The sequence below is a fragment of the Setaria viridis genome, chromosome 9 (genome assembly GCF_005286985.2).
Source record: "Setaria viridis chromosome 9, Setaria_viridis_v4.0, whole genome shotgun sequence".
Taxonomy (NCBI): Eukaryota; Viridiplantae; Streptophyta; class Magnoliopsida; order Poales; family Poaceae; genus Setaria; species Setaria viridis.
The window spans coordinates 39,749,670-39,767,773 of NC_048271.2; the positions used below are offsets into that span (position 1 = coordinate 39,749,670).

At 39.3% G+C, this 18,104-nt stretch overlaps 2 protein-coding genes across 5 annotated transcripts; both read left to right on the plus strand.

The window, feature by feature from the left end:
* Positions 1-960: 960 nt before the first annotated feature.
* Positions 961-1,857, plus strand: LOC117835646 (uncharacterized). The gene has a single exon (XM_034714995.1). The coding sequence runs from the start codon at positions 961-963 to the stop codon at positions 1,855-1,857; it is 897 nt and encodes a 298-aa protein (XP_034570886.1).
* Positions 1,858-2,723: 866 nt separating this feature from the next.
* On the plus strand, positions 2,724-17,682 carry LOC117837400 (uncharacterized). 4 transcript variants are annotated; one of them, XM_034717012.2, is made up of 20 exons: positions 2,724-2,875; positions 2,986-3,137; positions 4,255-4,317; positions 5,067-5,129; positions 6,120-6,213; positions 6,294-6,402; positions 6,488-6,526; positions 8,427-8,510; positions 8,615-8,676; positions 9,085-9,187; positions 9,764-9,913; positions 10,471-10,539; positions 10,614-10,670; positions 10,744-11,010; positions 12,037-12,111; positions 12,288-12,389; positions 12,888-12,958; positions 13,377-13,616; positions 14,876-14,969; positions 17,182-17,682. In XM_034717012.2, exons 2-20 carry the CDS (start codon positions 3,080-3,082, stop codon positions 17,470-17,472), a joined length of 2,091 nt encoding a protein of 696 aa, XP_034572903.1. In that variant the 5' UTR covers positions 2,724-2,875; positions 2,986-3,079; the 3' UTR covers positions 17,473-17,682. The 4 variants fall into 4 exon arrangements, with proteins under 4 accessions (XP_034572903.1, XP_072147388.1, XP_072147387.1 ...); XM_072291287.1 differs by having other exon boundaries at positions 2,725-2,875; positions 13,377-13,574; XM_072291286.1 differs by having other exon boundaries at positions 2,725-2,875; positions 13,380-13,616.
* The last annotated feature ends 422 nt before the right edge of the window (positions 17,683-18,104 follow it).

An 18,104-nucleotide genomic window follows, 5' to 3' on the forward strand; every position in this document is an offset into this window, starting at 1 on the left:
TCGACTACCTAAATGATGAGTCATCAACTCATGGTTGTCCCAACTTATTTTGTCGTTTTAGCGATGCATTGTATGCAATAATATATATTATCAGTGCATGCAACCATGCATACCCACAAGTAGAAGTGTGAGTTCTAGAAGCTTTGCAATGTAGATGTTTTGCTATAGTTTTACTACAACTATCGATAATATATGCAAATTGGCAGAGTGATCGAGAAGCTTTGTGAGAACCATCAATTGATCATCTAACAATAATTAACATCATCACACCATAAAAGCATCGTGACAAACTCAAAACTGTAGTGGGAAAGGAGGAAAAAGTCTTCGGAAGAGGACGCATGCAACACCATTATTTTGGCACTATTACGTGTAAAACAACTCCTACTTAGAAAGAGAATGAACACTATTACTCAACGCAAACGCAAGTGATAGCCTTCATGTGGGTAGATCCAATCATAATGACCTTTCCGATGACTAGTTGTGCCAACGAAGCTCATCACCATGGATCTATAACGTGATCGCATGCACATATGGTCCATGTAGTCCTTGGCTGCTAAAAAGCCTTCTTTTCTTCATGCAAGTGATGGCTTGCCGCCTAATTGTTCAAGATGCATTGATGGCCATCGAGCAGATCAATGGGACTGAAATGGTAGCGTTTCCATCCATTAACACTCTCATGCAAAAGCTTATGCGTAGCTTGCAAGCAAGTGCAGGCAACGCATCCGTTATGTGTAGTCATTGTCCGCGTGTTCGTTGTGCAATTTCCACGTGGCTGTGGCTGGCCAACACGTGCCTCATCGTTCGACTGGCCTGCGCAGACCTCACCCTTACCTCTTCTTATAACACCCAGCGCCCATGGCCAAACAACTCACACCTGCACAAAATAGGCAATAGGACCAAAGAGTTGCTATGGCGTTCATGGCGCATCACAAGAAGGTGGATGCTGAGACTAGCGAGGGCATGGAACCACGATTTCGTCCCATCGCGCCCAAGCCCATGCTGTCGCCGCCACCGCTGATGCCTATTGGCGGCAAGGTAAGTAGCATTCAATGGCAGGCGCAGAAGCGCATCCGGCAGGACTATCCTGTGCCATCTCCGGTGTTAAAGAGGGAGAGGGATGCGATGTCTTACCCTTCGCCTCCATTCTGGTGGGCCACCGGAGATGTTGAGGCACCCATGGTGACGAGGGGATGGTGCATGCCTAAGATTTTTCTTCCAAGTCATGAAGAGCATCTCCGAAGACTTTCTCTTGAGGGGTCTTTTGCTTCATCAAGGCCGCCGTTGCCGGATGCGGAACGTTTGTTCCTGAAAGAGCGTGACCTGATCTCTAAGTTGCAGGTGCCTAAGGTCATTAAGCCCCATCCCACTCGCCCCAAGCGCACCACCATCTGCATCGACTGCAGCAATATCGTTGAGTCCACCACATGGTTGGTGGAAGTGGCTGTGTCCAAGAAGACAACGAGGGAAGTGGAGGCTGAGCTGGAGCTGCCCAACGCACTCCCAGCCATCGTATCGGGCTGCAATAATAACCGTGTCCACCTAACAAATGACGCATACAAGAAGATGGTGGGGCAACCACTATGCCCGTGGCTCAACTCCCTACTGGGAGCCGGTGCATCAAGGAGGATGAACGGTGAGGTGGTCCTGTATGTGCAAATGTTCAGCATCGTGTCATGCTTGCCAAGTACCAGGTGCGCGTTCCCATGCACTGCAAAGATCTCATGGCAGCATGAGGACGGCACTGCCTCGCTCATTGTGCCTTGTGCAGTTGAGCACCTGACTGGTAACTCCGACGACTATTGCTTCATTTGGAGGTTTGACTCCAAGAAATCATCCATCATGTACTCCTTTCCATAATAATTAGACTACTCTTACCATCCATGCTTCCATCACATGGATGAATTGTTATGGTATGTCAATCGATGGAAGCTATCGGAATAGATGTGTATTATGCCAATGAAATCAATAATGTAAGTGCATGTACTCGGATTTTCATCATAATTTGGCTAATTCTAGAGAAATGCAAATTGCGAGGAAGGTTTTAATTTTGTGAGAAATCAGTATTTCCTCATTGAATTTTGGGTAGTATAATGTGCATGTCATAAAAATTTTGTTGCCAATTCAATCTTCTACCCCAAGCGCTAGTGATTGCACTCTAGCACTGCTAACCAATTCTTTTTAGCGTCCTTGCTCTAACACCAACGCACCAGTCATCTGACACCACTAGAGGGCTTCGACAGCCTCACCGCGTCATCGCTCTACCCCACCTCTATGTTCTAGAGTTGAGGTGGCCCACCTCCCCGTATCTCTCGCTCTAAGGATGCATGGTCCAACTCCATCACCATAAAGCCAAAACCCTAACAATACCGTATTCACTTGTTCACACTGGTTTACTGAAACCTTCACCATTTTCGTATGTCTATAGTAGAAGCAGATGTGCATAAAAAATACAAATCCATGTAGATTAACTTCCAATGGTTGAGGGGAAAAAAAAAAGAAAGATGCCACGAGATACGGTAACCCTACACTTTCCGACTCTCTTGCACGTTCCAAACTTCCAATTCCAAACTGCTTAATCGTCCGGTTTTGTTTGAAATCGATCGACTCTGGTGGTCACCTGCCGAGAGCCGGTACCAAGCAAAACGTCGCAACGCTGCGCCCGCCGCCTAGGCGCCTAGCTGGACGGACCAGGTCGATTTCCAGAAGTTGCGAATCAAACAGCTCGGTCGTCTCCGCTTGCGCTCACCTTCCTTCCCCTTCCTCCCAACTCGCCGCCCTCCCTCCCCCACCCTTCTCTGCCGCCTCCACCGAAGCACGAAGCCCGCACGGCCGCACACCTCGGCTCCCCGTCGGGAACCAGGACTTGCCCCCCTTGGTTGTCCCGCGCTTCCCTGATTCTCAAGCTACCTCAATCGAATCTTCCTGCGTGTTTTCAGTTTGTTTATTGCGTTCAACGTTGATTTTGTTTGTCTCGCTGTATTTCAGGCGTGCCCGCGCTCGAATTTGTTGCGGATTTGTGCTCCCGAGTCCCAATTCCCCTTCCCCCCCGCCCAAGCAGGGCCCCTGGGGTGGGCTGGGAATGGACGAAGCTGCAGATTCCCCCGCGCTGCTTCGTCGGGTCGAGGAGCTACAGCGCGGTAATCTCTGGTCCTCGGCGTTATTAGTTTCCATGGTTTGCCTTCTAGCTTGCTTCTGTTGCTTTGATAGTGTGTTAGTGTCAGTTTGTTCGTTCTTGGTGGTCTGGTGGATGTTTGTGTTAAAGACTGGACTGCTCTGTCTCATGTGTCAATGTAAAATTATTTCCGCGCTCCATTCAGATCACATGATATTATGTTATATAGGTACCTAACCGATGTCATTATATGTATCTGTGATTAAATTGATCCCTTCAGTGAAGGGAAATTGCATTTCCATACTGCAAACGGTAGTCAGTACTGAAGCAGTAGTGGAAATGGGCATGGGAATGGTTGTTATGCCAAATGTCAAAGTTACTGAGGAGTTCGTTTGTGAGTGCCCATTCGCTGTATGTGGTTAAAGGATTTTTATTATGTGTTTGTCGTGGATTATGGTTTAGAGCTCTGTTTGTATGGGAGAACGAAAAGTACACGTTGGAGTTGGACTACAAACTAGATAATGAAAGCATTGAGGCTTAACATAATCTATGTCAGGATATTTTTGAACGAACGACACAAGACAGTGCATTGTACATTGGTACTATTGATAGAGCAGAAAAATCCATGTCAGGATATAAAGATCTTATTCTACATGTCTCTTGCATGCAACTGTTTATAAATTTGGTTATAGAATTAGGGTAAAATATGTGGTTTAGACTTAATTACTCCCTCGTACAATTCAAAATAGTCCTGTTATAGCCATGAGGAGCTTCCCTGTCAAAGCAGTGAATGTAGTCGCATGACACTAACATCACATCATGAGGTGCTTCCCTGCCTTAAATTCTGGGAATAGTTGGCCCTTAATTCTGCTTCCGCTGTTGCCTTTTTTCATGGGCTTAGTGAATTGAACTAGCAAATTTTCCTTCATTTCCTAAGTTACCTACCATCCAACTATTACTTACCTTTTGCATCACTTAATCTGATTTGGCCATTTTCAAGGAAAATATTACATTGGAGCAATTTTCTTTCTTTCGTTCCTTTTTTTTGCAGTGGCATATGATTTGGTTTCTTACTTGAGTACATTTATTTAATTATGTTATACTTGCTATAGTGATACACATGTATATATGACTCTGAACAGAAAAGGATGAAAAACAGAATTCTTTGGAAGTATTGATACGTCGTGTTGAAGGGCTACAATATGGTAATTCTGTGTTCTACTTCTGAGCTACTGATCTTGGTCAATTATCATTGATATACTTCATTAAATAGTCTAGGCCTTGTCCAAGTGGCAAAAAGTAGTTTTCTTGACTGCAGAAACATGAAGTTTTTTGAAGTGCAAGGTTACTTGTAGTGGCAACAGACTTTTATTTGTATGATGATTTGTACTGCTAGAACACCTTCAGTAATCATTGCAATTGTTAAATTTTTTAGAACATGTTCTATGGCCTTTCCCTTTAAACCTAAGGTTCTGACTTCTGAGTCTGTCATTACGATTGCTTTTGAAGTCTTTTGTGGTGCTTAGCTAGTCATTTCAGTTTTCCTTTTCATTTGCATCTCTCTGACCCTTCCCCATTAAAACAATGTATGATCCGAAGCTCCATTTTCCTAGTCATGCTGCTTCTGGTATCATATTTTGTCATGGGATCTTGTCCTCAGAAGTCAACTTCTTCACAAGAACCAAGTATTGTTCTACCGTACCTTCTTGGAATATGCTGCAAATCTAAGCGGTCTTGATAGCTTAACATGTTTCTGGGGCTAGTTTGCTCTCTTTTTTTTTCTTTCCTCAAGGAACACTAATTAGCTTGTGTGGGTACTGGGTATTGACCTGAATGTGCCTTTTCTAATTGACTTCTGTCCTCATAGGATTTCTATTAATATTTTTGAATAATTAGGATTTGAAAATGCATTTGGCGGTTCAAGAAAAAATACCCCCTTTTCTTTGTTCTGTAGAAATGGATGAAAAAGTGGATCTTGTTGAAGTCTTAACTCGTCGAGTTGAAGAACTCCAGCGAGGTATGCACTCACATCTGCGGTACACAAAATCATTATTTGTATTTACTCCCTCCGTCCCAAATTGTAGATCGTTTTGGCTTTTCTAGGTGCATATTTTTTCCTATGCACCTAGATATAGTGTATGCCTAGATGCATAATTATATCTCTGGATCTAAAAAAGCCAAAATGACCTACAATTTGAAACGGAGGGAGTATGTCGCTAATCAATCCTATCATACTGCTTTTTTGGTGTTTATTTTTGCAGTTCACTTTTTGGTGTTTATTATTGCAGTTCACCTTTTGGTGTTTATTGTTGCAGTTCCCTGTAGATCAACTGTTCATCCTGTAGATTAGTTTCAGTACTGTTGTTTTTCTCTTGAAATAGTTCAATTCAGGTGCCTCATTTAATCATTTTACATTTACATTTACATTTACCAATACTTAGTAAGAAAAAGGAATCAAAAGATAGCCAACTGGAGTTCCTTTGGTTTTATAAAATGCGAAATTATGTCCCTTGACATATTTAAGTTGGTGAGATCATAGGAGGGCACACTGAGAAATTTGATCATTTAACTTTTTTACTACTAGTTATTTGGTTATGTATGTGAGTATGTATGTGATTTCTGAAATAGCATGAGACACCCAAGTTCTTGGTTCATTCCATTACACTGCAAATTCCAATACATATAACTATGACCTTTTGAGAAGATTGCTGATCTTATTTTTGGGATGTAGCTGTACATGTACTTCCTTGAGTAGTGTGTTAGATCTCCTTTTCAGGGGAGCATGGTATCATGTTGACAATGGTTAGCACTTTTAACTTGCCAGGGCTAATTTCTTCACACTGTTGCCCCCTCAAATGAAAGGAGCAATGTAAACTATTTTTTTCCCTCTGAAAATGGCTCATGTAGTCATGTTTACTAGTTGTTTAAGAATCTTTTCGTTTCATGATTTTATCATTATATATCTTCTTGTGGCACAGGCTTGTGCTGATAGATACTTTGTTTGCAGAACGTGATGAACTCAGAAAAGATATTGAACAATTATGTATGCAACAAACTGGGCCTGGTTATGTTTCAGTTGCAACTCGAATGCTTTCTCAGAGGTGTTTCCATATCTAATTTTAACATTTCACTTTTATTCAGTGTAGTGCAAAAAAGCAATATTTTTGTTGTAATTGTTCAGGACTGCAGCTTTGGAACAGGATGTTGAGAACCTCCAGAAGAAGTTAAATGGTTGCTTAAGAGAGAATCAAAATTTACAAGAGGAGCTTGCTGAAGCTTATCGAGTTAAGGTGTGCTACTTCTCTCTCTGTACTATTGTTTATAGCTGCCTTTATTTTTTCTGTTTTCTCATTCTGTGGTTTACTGAAATTTCAGAGCCAGCTTGCTGAGTTACATGGTGCTGAGCTATCAAAGGTTTCCTACTTTGTCTCAAATAAACATTGGCTATTTTGTGTTGTATAAACTGTAGCTTTTGGGTGTGATTTTAATCTCGTCCTCTCTCATTATCTATATGTGCAAAGAGTAGTAGGGTGTGGGCATGTAATTACAAAGAAAATTTGTTTAGCGACAATAAAAAATCACAGCTTTGTTACTATGCCTTTGAATCCACCTCTACATTATTACAGTAAAGAAATCACACAGTTACACTTCATTGCCACTGAAAGGTCTTGTTACCATACCATTGGCTCCTGCCAGCATTTTTTTTCCACTTCTTTTGTTTTTCTCCCCTAGATAGTATGCGAAATGACACTTTTGCCCCATAGAGTGAGTAGGTCTTCCCAGTGGAATGTCATTTTCTCCATCTCGATCTTGGCCAACTCTCCTTACTGGTTCATGTCATTTGCTGAGAACAAACACAGTTTCTCCATCGGAAATGCAAGATTCAGAAACAATAAGTGATACTAATCTAGTGGATTCATTCATTGTAAAAATGAGCATGGGCTACTGGTAGATATGATGTGCTTATGCTTGAACCTGCCTGGAGTTAGAAGTGTTTGATTTGTATACCATAGCTCTGTGGTTCAGGGAATGGGGCCACTAAATTGAGATAGGGACGCTCGTACCTCTTTCGCACATACACCTTAGTTTCCCAGTGATGTTGAGGACATAAACCTTGCTACCATGATTACAGGTAGGGAAAACAATAATGTGTTTTGAGTGGCATGGAGAGGAGGGAGAGCCTGCCATGGAGCAGCATATGCAGAGGGCTTTATGTAACCCCGTGCAGCTTGTGAAGGGAGTGAATGTCATGCAATCATTTGAGCTGTGAAGAAATAAGGGTTTATTGGATGGAGTGGTATTAAATAACAAGGCAATAAAGGTCTCCAGGTCATGGCAGGCACTAAGGGTCTTGCAGGGCTACTAGGTAGTATGTCTGCAGTTGGCCATGATCTCGTGTTCTAGGTTTGTGGTGTCCTTGCATTTTAGACCTGTTTGGTCCTTTTGTCTCCTTTTGGTTCTAATTTTTTTTGTGGGGTCTGGCGCTAGACTTTGTTTTGTTTTTTTTACTCCTTAATAAAATGGCAGGAAGTTTTCTGCTAGTTTGAGAAACTTTTTAAGCCCCACACATCTAGAGTGCAAAAATATAACAAAATGTTTTGATAGAAGGGGGTAATTGTACTATTGAATCATTAGTGTGAGGTCAACAGTAAAATAGGGCATACAATGGAAAACTTTTAATTTTTTCTTGAACGACGCTGGAAAGCTGCGTGTTATTTCATTAAGAATGAAGAAACAACAAGGGAGAGCTCACGAGTCTATTCTCCAATACAACTAAAAGTTTACAGTCTCACCACAAAATCAAAACACACGACCACGACCAAGAAACTAGACCTACTCCGGCAGAAGCAGCCAGAGGAGCAGCTCCTGCAGTGCATAGGCTCAAAATTGTTCATTTCAATGGTGTCTAAGGAAGTCACTAAGAGTCAATATTGTTGGATAAAGAATTTGAGTAGGGAGAGATTTATTAAAGCAGAAGGTAATGGAGCAATGTGAAGAACACAAAGGAAATGCTTGTCCTTATCCAGAATCTACTTATTGAAAATTTTTAAATCAAATTTCAACATTGTAGACATGCTTAATCTTGCTTGGTTTTCTTTTGGGAAGGAATGGGGCTTGTCTACGAGCGAGCACTAGTAAATTGTAATGAGATTGATAGCAGAACCATAGTTTTCTTATGTAAAAATTGAGATTTGTTTTTTTGTGGAATTAGCAAATTAGCAATTAAAATGGTTTATGCATTCGCTTGAGATTCCTTGCACATATATTCTGGCTTATTAATGAGATGACATTCTTTCCTGTAATACCAATGCAGAACAAGGATCTAGAAAAGCAAGTAAGGTTTTTCCAGAGCAGTGTTGCTCAAGCATTTGCTGAACGGGACAGTTCATTAATGGAGGTTCTTTCTAGTTAACTTAATAAGCCAAATGTTAATGCTGTGTGCATGACTTTTGTTTTCTGTTGGGATTCGGGAATCATATTTCATTCATTTGAAATTTCTAGTGTGAGAAAGCGAAAGAGCGGGAGGAAGCAGTGTTGAAAAAGTTTGCTGACTTTGAGGAAAGGTTTGTCACATAACTGTTCACTTATATGCAAGATTTGTTTCTTTAACTTAGTTGCATGGACTAGAGGACCTTACTCATACAGGTTGAGTGGATTTTATAAGATGGCAATATTTGAATCTTTACTTTCACCTACTTCTCCGGTGGATGAATGCACCAGTAAGGTTTCAGTGGCAGAGTACGCACGGAATAAACCTGCAACTCTATTGAAAAGAATAGATATTGAGCTTTTTTGAACCGAAACACGATGGCTTATTTGCTGTCTTTTCTAGTTTTTTTAGCATTTAACATTCGGCAATCTACAACGGTATGCTAACATGATGTTTTAAATCCTGTTCTTGTTTATCCTTTATTTGGCACTTTGTCTTTTAGTTAATGGTACAATGTATCATGATAGTTACTGATTGGCAGGAAGAGAGAATATCAATCTGCAATTGACAATCAGAAACACTTAAACGATGACTTGCAGAGGAAACTGACAGAACTGGAGGCACAGACAGAATCTTCCTTGAAAGTAAGTAATTTTATGGATTGCTATCACGATCAGTAGGAATTTGTGTAATGTCACCTATCATTCTGCATTGATGGAACTCTGCAATCTAGTTTAAGTTCCTAATGTTTAGTTATTGCTCCCTCCAGTCACAAAAGAGTGACGTTATGGGTTGCATGGAACCAACATATCAACGTTTTGATCATCAATTAGTTTGTGTACATTGAGATTGAACATCTACCAATGGTATGAGTAGATTTGGCTCAAACAGTAGTTTTCATAAATCATAATCATATAATGTTACTAGTGTCTATATTATAGTAGATCCTGTTGGAAGTATACAAAGTTTGAACTATATATTATATACTTTTTTTTAATTTGGTATATTTATGAAAACTCCAACATTGCTGTGTCCGCACTGTATCTATCTAAATATGCTTCGAATTATTGTGATCTTAATGAACTTCTGACTGTATAAGAAATCCTTTACCTATGTATTTCGTCTACGTGGTTGTTTATTTTCTGTTATGTTCCTTACAGTCCGTTGTAATTTTCTATAGCCCTTTTCCAGTCAGAAGGTGATATTTGATTCTCTTTCAGGTTATTTTAAAATTCTATGACCTTCGTTGCAGAGACTGTGAATGTCCTTCAAACATTACTTTTGAAGAGAAGTGTTCAATCCTTCTGGATGATTCTGCTGATAATTGGAGTTTTAGCTCCGATGGTGGAACCTCAACTTTGAAGTACATTGTAATCCTTAAGCCCTTTATCCGTTGTAAAGATTAATTCTTATTCAGTTGTGTTATTTTAAACACTTTCACTTGTCTTGCATGATGCATATTATCTGTGACACTAAACATCATATTGCATTGTTGTTTAATCTTATTCTGGTAACCTGAATGATGAAACTTTGCTGCTAGCTATTTCAAAAGGACTTACGCAGTTACGATCCAGATTCTCATGCAGTATACTGCTCCATACATGGATACAAACTATGGTGTTACTGATGATACTTATAAATTTAGTTTGAACCTCCCATGTGTCCTCCAGCTAAGTCCTAGTCAATTCAGATTGCCATGTCCTCTTTGGCCAAATTGTGCCATGTACTTGCAGGAATACAACATGATTGACAGACTCTAATCAGTAATTTGTTCTAAAGTACTGCTATACTGGTACTTTTAAATTTTTGGCAACTTTGACAGTTTTTCAAGTTGATCCAGTGCTAACCAAAGTGGTTTGCATACTACTGATTAATTTGCACAGGAGATTTTCCCTTTAATATATTTAACATTTCTTTTTTGTGGTAGGCATCTCAAGAAGAGGAGAAAGAGTCACTTAAAGCTAAAATGGCGAAGCTTCAAAGCAATCTGAGGATGGTAAGACAAGTTTGGGTGTAACAGAGAATCTTTTTTTTTTCCTTCGCTGAAAACTATTAACTTTGGTTGTGCAGGGCCTTGAAATTGAACAACATTTGCAAAGAAATGCAAGGATATTAGAGAAGAGACAGGTGCAGTTGTGAAGTATTAAATTGTTCTTTCTCATAACTTCTTTAACTTGTACAGTTTCCTTTGGGAGTACAGGCACTGTATGATGGATTTCTGAGAAATGGATTGTCAGAACTTCAAAAGTTCCACAAATATCAAAGGGCTGAAATCATGAAAACATTGGAAGAAGAATCCTCATGGCTGAGCGAAGTTGTTGCAGAAATTCAAGATAAGCTAAGTGAAATTTGCATCAACACTGAAGCTAGTGAACACCCTGTCGACGAGAAGCAATGTTGTGACAACAGTTGTAAAGATGTTCATGTTACTACAGATATCAGTCCTAGCACTGGCACAAGCCCTAAGGTTTGTTCATGTAAACAGTTTGCTTTCTTTTCCCTGTACATTTATGCTGAGCCTCTTTTTATGCTTATATGCTACCGAAACATACTTTCTGAGGACATTGACAAATTGCTCTATATGTCATAATCAATTTTTCTCTTAGTCATGAGCTTTAAATCACTAAAAGTTAGAAAACTGAATGTACCCCTTTAAATGTATTTGACAGTCACTACCATCACACTATTGCTCTAATTGGAGCAAATGCATGGAAAATGGCATGTCTTAGCATCTCATGATGCTAGCTCTTCAAAAAACTGATAACTGATGAGATCTTTGAAGACATATTTTCTAGTCGAATCAAATTAACTGAAAACTATATCAAGATGAAACACCACTTTAGCAGTGGGATCTATCTGTCAAGGTGATTCAGTTCATTATGCTTAATCAATGGATGGATTAAGGTGCTAAAAATATTTCAAATTTTGTGGAACAAATGCATGTTTTTAGGGATGGCTTTGAATATTTTAAAGTTTTGGACCTAATTGTGAAAGTAGTATAATCTGAATGTCCTTTACTGCAATTGTATTGAATTAAACAATTCATTAGCTGTACCACATCAGTTATGACAAAGTTGCATATGTTGTGTGGATTTTTTGGAAGCAAGTTGTAAGCTCACTTGACATGATGGGCACATGAAGAAAGTGTTAGATGTATATGTATTCTTGTATTTTCCCCGTTGTATAAGGGGTTTTGTGCATATTTCCTAATACCTGTACATGTATATATTTGGGCCTAGAGCCCCCATATTGAATACAAGTGCTATTCATAACAGAAAGAAAGTGGATGAAGATTTGAATTGTGTTTATCCTTTGCTGTGAAATATTTCGCTAGTGTTTTGAGGATTGAAATTATATGGAACTGCTTTTCCTATTGTGCGATCAGGGTTCTGATATATACCTTACATAATGTGTTCTTTCCTTCTTGTTTTTTTTGAGAAACGCTTCTTCTGATATATATAATTACAGTTCATTCTGGTTGCATATGATGCAGAGTGATTTTCCTGCCGATTCCAATTCCATATCATTTGATGAATCTAAAGCACTTGCACAAGCCTTACAGGAGAAGGTACAGCTTCACTCTAGTTTTTTTTTTTTTTTTTTTTTTTTTTTTTTTTTTGGTCTTTGTGAGTTGATCTGTGATAGGCCTGCTTAACATTTTTCAGATTCTGTTCTTTAATTTCTGGTGAGCGTTTTTATTTCTTTAGATTGAATAATCTCATGTTATAATGCTGTGGTTTACAGATGGAAGCACTTATGCTCTTCTCACAGGAACAAGAAAGATACCTATTAGAAAAACAGAAAGACCAAATTGTTATTGAGGATCTTCAGAAGAACTTATCTCAGGTAGTTCCTATTCACTTTCTATTTTGCAGTATTTTTCAATTACAATGCACATATTTTGAATGTTAAGAGTGTTCTAAATTGTATAAGGGTGGTGCATTCACGTTTGACATTGTCACGAAGTTAGTACTTCATACCGTTACTTTTTTTGTATACCTTCGGTCCCAGCTGTTGAAAGAGGAAAACTGAACCATATGGTTATTTTCGAAAATATGTACCAAATTGACTTGAATTATTGTTTAACTTGGTTTTTCTTGGTGAAATTCATCAATTGAACTAGACTAACTAAACTGCTTCTACTGTTGGTTTGCTAATAGTTTGTTGTGTTCTACTCCCTTAGTACTCCACAATCCACATGTTTGTAGGTATTGAGTATCTGTTGCACATCACAGTGGGGGTCTCCTCTGCTGTATAGCTTTAAAAAAAAAATATCTGTTGCACATCAGCACTATTGTAATGTTGGATGGATGTCTCTTGACTAGTTTCACCTTTTGTATTCAGGTCAAAGATGAAAAGGTGAAGGTCCTGATGGAATTAGCAAAAGTGAAAGAAGAATATCTGCAATTAAAGGGGTAAGTATTTTCTGCAGTAAGTTATCATAATAAACTAATTTCATTGTTAATGGGGGATTGGGGGTAAGGTTTTTTAGTGAATAAAGGGGTGAGTTTCTGTAACATGGTCACAGCATTATCATTATAAAAAGGCTTGATTTTTATGAAGCGCCCTCGTACGAAGTAACATACTAAAAAGAGACTCTTGGAGCAAAAAAAAAAGTGTAAACCATATTTATATTGCATCAAATTTGGTTGATCTGTAGTTCCTTTAGTTGAGATGGATTGTTGAGCCAGAACCATTCCTGTCTCCGATTCGGTGTCTGGTACAGGCGTGGCACCTATGTCTGCATCAGAAGCTAACATGTACATATTTAATAAATATTCTGTGGGGTTCCAAGTATATATGCTATTATTATAACTGTATTACCTTTGTCAGCAGCTCTGCTATGAAGGAAGGTCATGGTTCTGGGGATTCATCAAAAGTCATTCCTGGGCATGATCAACAAGGGATGCTGAAAAATATGCTGAAGAGGACATCTTTAAGGCACTGGATGAGAAACAGTAATATTGGACATGGGAGCTCTGATGGAAATGATCAATCAGTTTGCAAAGAGCACTTAATGGATATTGCAAGGTTTTTGACAGAGATAAATCGTTCTACTTTATACTGTTTCCTGTATGTTTAATGGCCTTACCATTCATTAATAAGCTAGTACATTGGAGAAAATACCAAGTCCCATAAAACTATCGCTTAATACTTTTCTGATTTGTTTGTAAAATCGAGTAAAAATTGTAAAAGTTTTTTTAGAGAGATACTCATATAATTTTCAAACAGCTGGCATTGTTTCAAGGTTAAAAAATTGATTACATCCAGATGTTGCTTCTTATTCGGGCCAAGGACTTAAGATTTTTTTTTCCTAAATGCCTGTTTGCAATAGGGAGATTGCTCTAGGAATTTTAAGGATTCAGTTCAAATTCGAGTAAATCCTAAGAATTGATCCCATTGTCCCCTAACTAAACAGGCCCTAAAAGTGTTCCCTTTTTCTTTTCCCTTTTCATTTTCTCTGTTAGTAGAATCCTTGTGATTGTCTTTTGTTTAGCTTCTAGAATTGGTATAGGTTGGTTATCCATTTCTTAGTAAGGCTAGTAGCTGTCTCTGACAGCGAGTAGAAGTAGTCAATTCTGGTTTTGTCTAGACTGCATAGCAGCTGTACGAGTAAAGGTCGGTTTACAAACAGAATACACATATCGTATATATTGCCTATATGCAAACAAAGGAAGCAAGCTTGAGCTTCAGAAACATACATGTGATAGCTTTGTGCTTCCCATTGTTCATCCTCTTGCTGCTGCAACTCCAACATTCTCCCTTAATATGTCCAAAGCTTCAGACTGAAATTATTACTGTTAGAAGTACAATGATTGGAACATGTAGATGCATCGCAAAATGTTATCAGAAACTAAAAGGGATAAACATTGGTGAAAGAACTCATGTTCTGTTTTGTTTGTTTCTCTTTGATTGTGAAGGGGCATGCAGCCTAGTGGTTGCAGTGACCTTAGTAGCACCCCAGGTCCTAGGTTCGAATCCCCTTGGAAGTGAATTTCAGGCTAGGTAAAAAAGGGTTACTCACTGGTTCCCTAGTCGGCATGGGTGAACCGACTTTGTGGTGGGCATGCTCTCATGTAAGGGGCTGGTACTGAGGTGGGCTCAAAGCATGTGTTAAGGCCCAAACCATAGGGGGAGGCGTCCCCCTGTATGAGGGTCCTTCGGTTGAGCTCTTAGCGAAATACCATGGGGGTGGCGGTCCTTCCCCCACCGGCCGAGTTTGTTTCTCTTTGATTATTTAGATGTGATGGAAACTTAGTAACAGAAACTTCTCTATTCAAGCAATATATATTTCTACATTGGTTGTTTTATTTCATGTGATTGCATTGCAGGTTAAGAGTTGAAAATGCTACTCTTCTTGAAGGTGTTGGTACTGTGGAACGTCTAACTTCTTCAGTGCATAGACTGCATATTGTGCTTTTGAAGGTATGATCTTTGAATTGACAGTTGCAGCTTTTTACTATGAGAAGAAGAGAAGTTTTGAAAAACAATGCATGATTATCTTTGAACTGACAGATGTAGCTTTTTATTATGAGTGGAAGAGTAGTTTTGAAAAACAATGCATGATTAATGCATAATATTTGTCAGTGGATCTGCAGTTTATTTGTTTGCTAGAAAAAAATAGCTATCTCAAGTTTGGAAGTTTGCTTTCTCAATGTTTGCATTCATCTGTCGCACTATGATACAGCCGGTCACAACAATGGGCCTATCTGTTTCTGTTTCTGTTTCTGAACTCTGAAGGATCAGTGTCCCCTTTGGGCAGTGTTACTTTATCCTTCTATTAACTGTGGAAGAAGCACGGACTGGAAGTGAAAATATGCATTTGGTGCAGTTATAACTGATTGCTTCCCCCTACTAGGTGATTTTTAAGATAAATCACAAATATGGCATAAACCAAATTATTAAGCGAATAATTTGTTGAAGTTTTCTGTGGCGATATCCATAGCATTTACATAATACCTATAACTGAGTATGGCTTCCATGTTACCTAGCTGCAAACGGCACCGATGCATTTCTCCTTATTGCTTTGTAATTTCCTGAAAGTATGCATCAGCAAATGATAAGTTTAAGCCATAGTGCTAGACCTTTGGTACTATATAGTTTGCATATGTTTTTTGTTGAGACTATAGTTTGCATATGTTGATGGAATCTGCATATTCTAATGGCCTGTTACTATCTTTATTTTTGACATAGATGGTCCCTTATTATCTGTGGTTTAGCATGTGTATAGGTCCAACTATGTGTAGGGTTGGCCCATGTAAGCACCAAGAATAGACGTCCTCTCTCTGTGTCTGACCTCATCGTTATTGTGTTTTGGTGGTTATCAGTTCTCTGCTCTTCCAATGTTCTCAGCTCATTGCACTTTATCCCTCACTGATGAAGCTTGGGTTTACCATACCATTCAGTTGTCTCTGTCAAATCTTCTGGTAGGTTACCAGGTTTGCCAAAGTGACTACTCTGAGGAATTTCCTACTGTGGCTGAGGTCCTTGCTCCCCATATCTTATAGAGGAGATGGGTCATTGTGCCTTTTTCTGCCTCCCTTGTGCCAGCTGATCCTATTTTACTAGCAGCTCAACTTAACCTACCAGGCTTACGGCCCATGTGTTCCACTAGAGTGACCATCTGCTCATTTTCATGTAGGTCATTTTGCCTAAGCTTCATCCTGAACATATGGCTGAGTTTTAAGCCAAGTGTTGCTATGGTATTTATGACTATGTAAACGCTGGTTGTAACTGACCCATTTTGAGAGTGCCGTTGGTGCTTCACCTGTCACCAGAGCTGCCCCATCTGTCACTGGCATTATCTAGCAGACATTCTCAAACTGAAGGGCACATTGGTCGTCAAGTGACGTCATATTAGTCTAGGTTCAAGTGTGTCATATTTATAGTCCAAAGTTCCAACTCTGAACAACTCTAGGGTTGGCCTATATTTGGCCGATGAATGGAGCTCTTCTCTTGCACAAGTATATATTGCAGTAGTGAATGGAGTATATAGTTGTATATTTAAGGTGTGATTAGTGTGAATGGAGTGTTACCTCTCCCAGAAGTTGCAGTTGCATCCCAATGGTTTAATGTGATTAATTATCTTTTCCCTAGAGGGAAAGGCATGTTAATTGATGCAGACGACTGTATGCACTGATAAACTGAGATGCCTTCATGCACATTAATCTTCGTTTTTCTTAGCCCTTGAAGTTGACTAACAAAATGCATTTCCAAAAATATATAGATTGGTGGGGTAGAATGGAGATGCAAGTAGGCAGATACCTGATATTTAGCAATTATGATCAAGCTACACCATTTATACTCGATCTTATGAATGTGTTTTGTTGCCATACTGCCATGCATGTAATCTTAGTTCATAAAAAACAAAACAATTCTTACTGAAGGTACCACAATACTTCATTGTATTGTAAAAGGCTCTTAAACACTTAAATAGGGCAGCCTTTCCATACAATTACTGGGCGCAACCTGTATCAATCTATATTTTGCTTGGAACGTTAATTTAGAAACTTCGGATGCTATGGCATTGATACCAGTCCTTCCGCAGGACTTTTGGCTGCATTGCTAGGTTATTGAGTAATATGTTGATACATGCTAGCATACTACTTGCTCTGAGGCTAACAATCACATTTACCAGGCCTATGATGATGTCAAATCAGCTAGTTCTTTGGAGAGTACATTTCAAGATTTGAACAGTCTTATAACCGAAGCAAACCTTATGAAAACAGCTCTTAGTGTGGTTCTTCCGGTAAGCTGGTCTGGGGATTCATCAGATGCAATTACCTATGAAGCTCTCTGCGATCCATCTGATTCACCAAAATCAAAGTCTGAGAAAGCAGACCCTCTTTCTTCTGCGGGCATGGAGATGGTGGAACTACTAATATTCGCAGCTGAGGTTCTCAAGGAGAGCTTTCTTATGAAGAAGTAAGAGATCCAAGATGTAAGGTTTGGTTCTCCACCACCTGGTTGTTTAGAAGCATGCAATATAATCCTTAAAGTCGATGATTTGCTGTGCATATTTCAACTGATTGGTAGAGAAAGTGTCAGATGTAAACACATGGAGGAAGGCACGGTTGGTAGACTAGAAGGTTAACCATATGTACAAAATTCATTTTACAAGAAGAGTTGTGCATCTCAATTCTTTTGTACAGATCTCGTAGTTATGATGATGATCATTAATTTGTTACCACGACTGGTAGCTGATTCTTGTAGCGCTTGCTGTAGCCACGTGCTTTGATTTGATGGAGGCCATTATCACGTGGTAATACAAACAGATCATGTGAAGAACTGCCAGCGAGTCATTCAATTCCATACGTCATGGTTGACTAGTTTCCATCTAGAAGCTTTGACATGTCAGGTAGGCACAAACACAAGATGGATGGAAATGAACACCAAAACGCAGTCTTTCGCTGCAATAAGACGAGCTAACGATATCTTCTCACCGAGGAAAACACTGATACGATCAGTGTTCTAAAATCAAAATCTTTGAACATCTTGGAACTGATGCATTTCCAGATGCCGTAGCTCAAGACACCTGCCTCTGGAAAATGCATTTCTAGG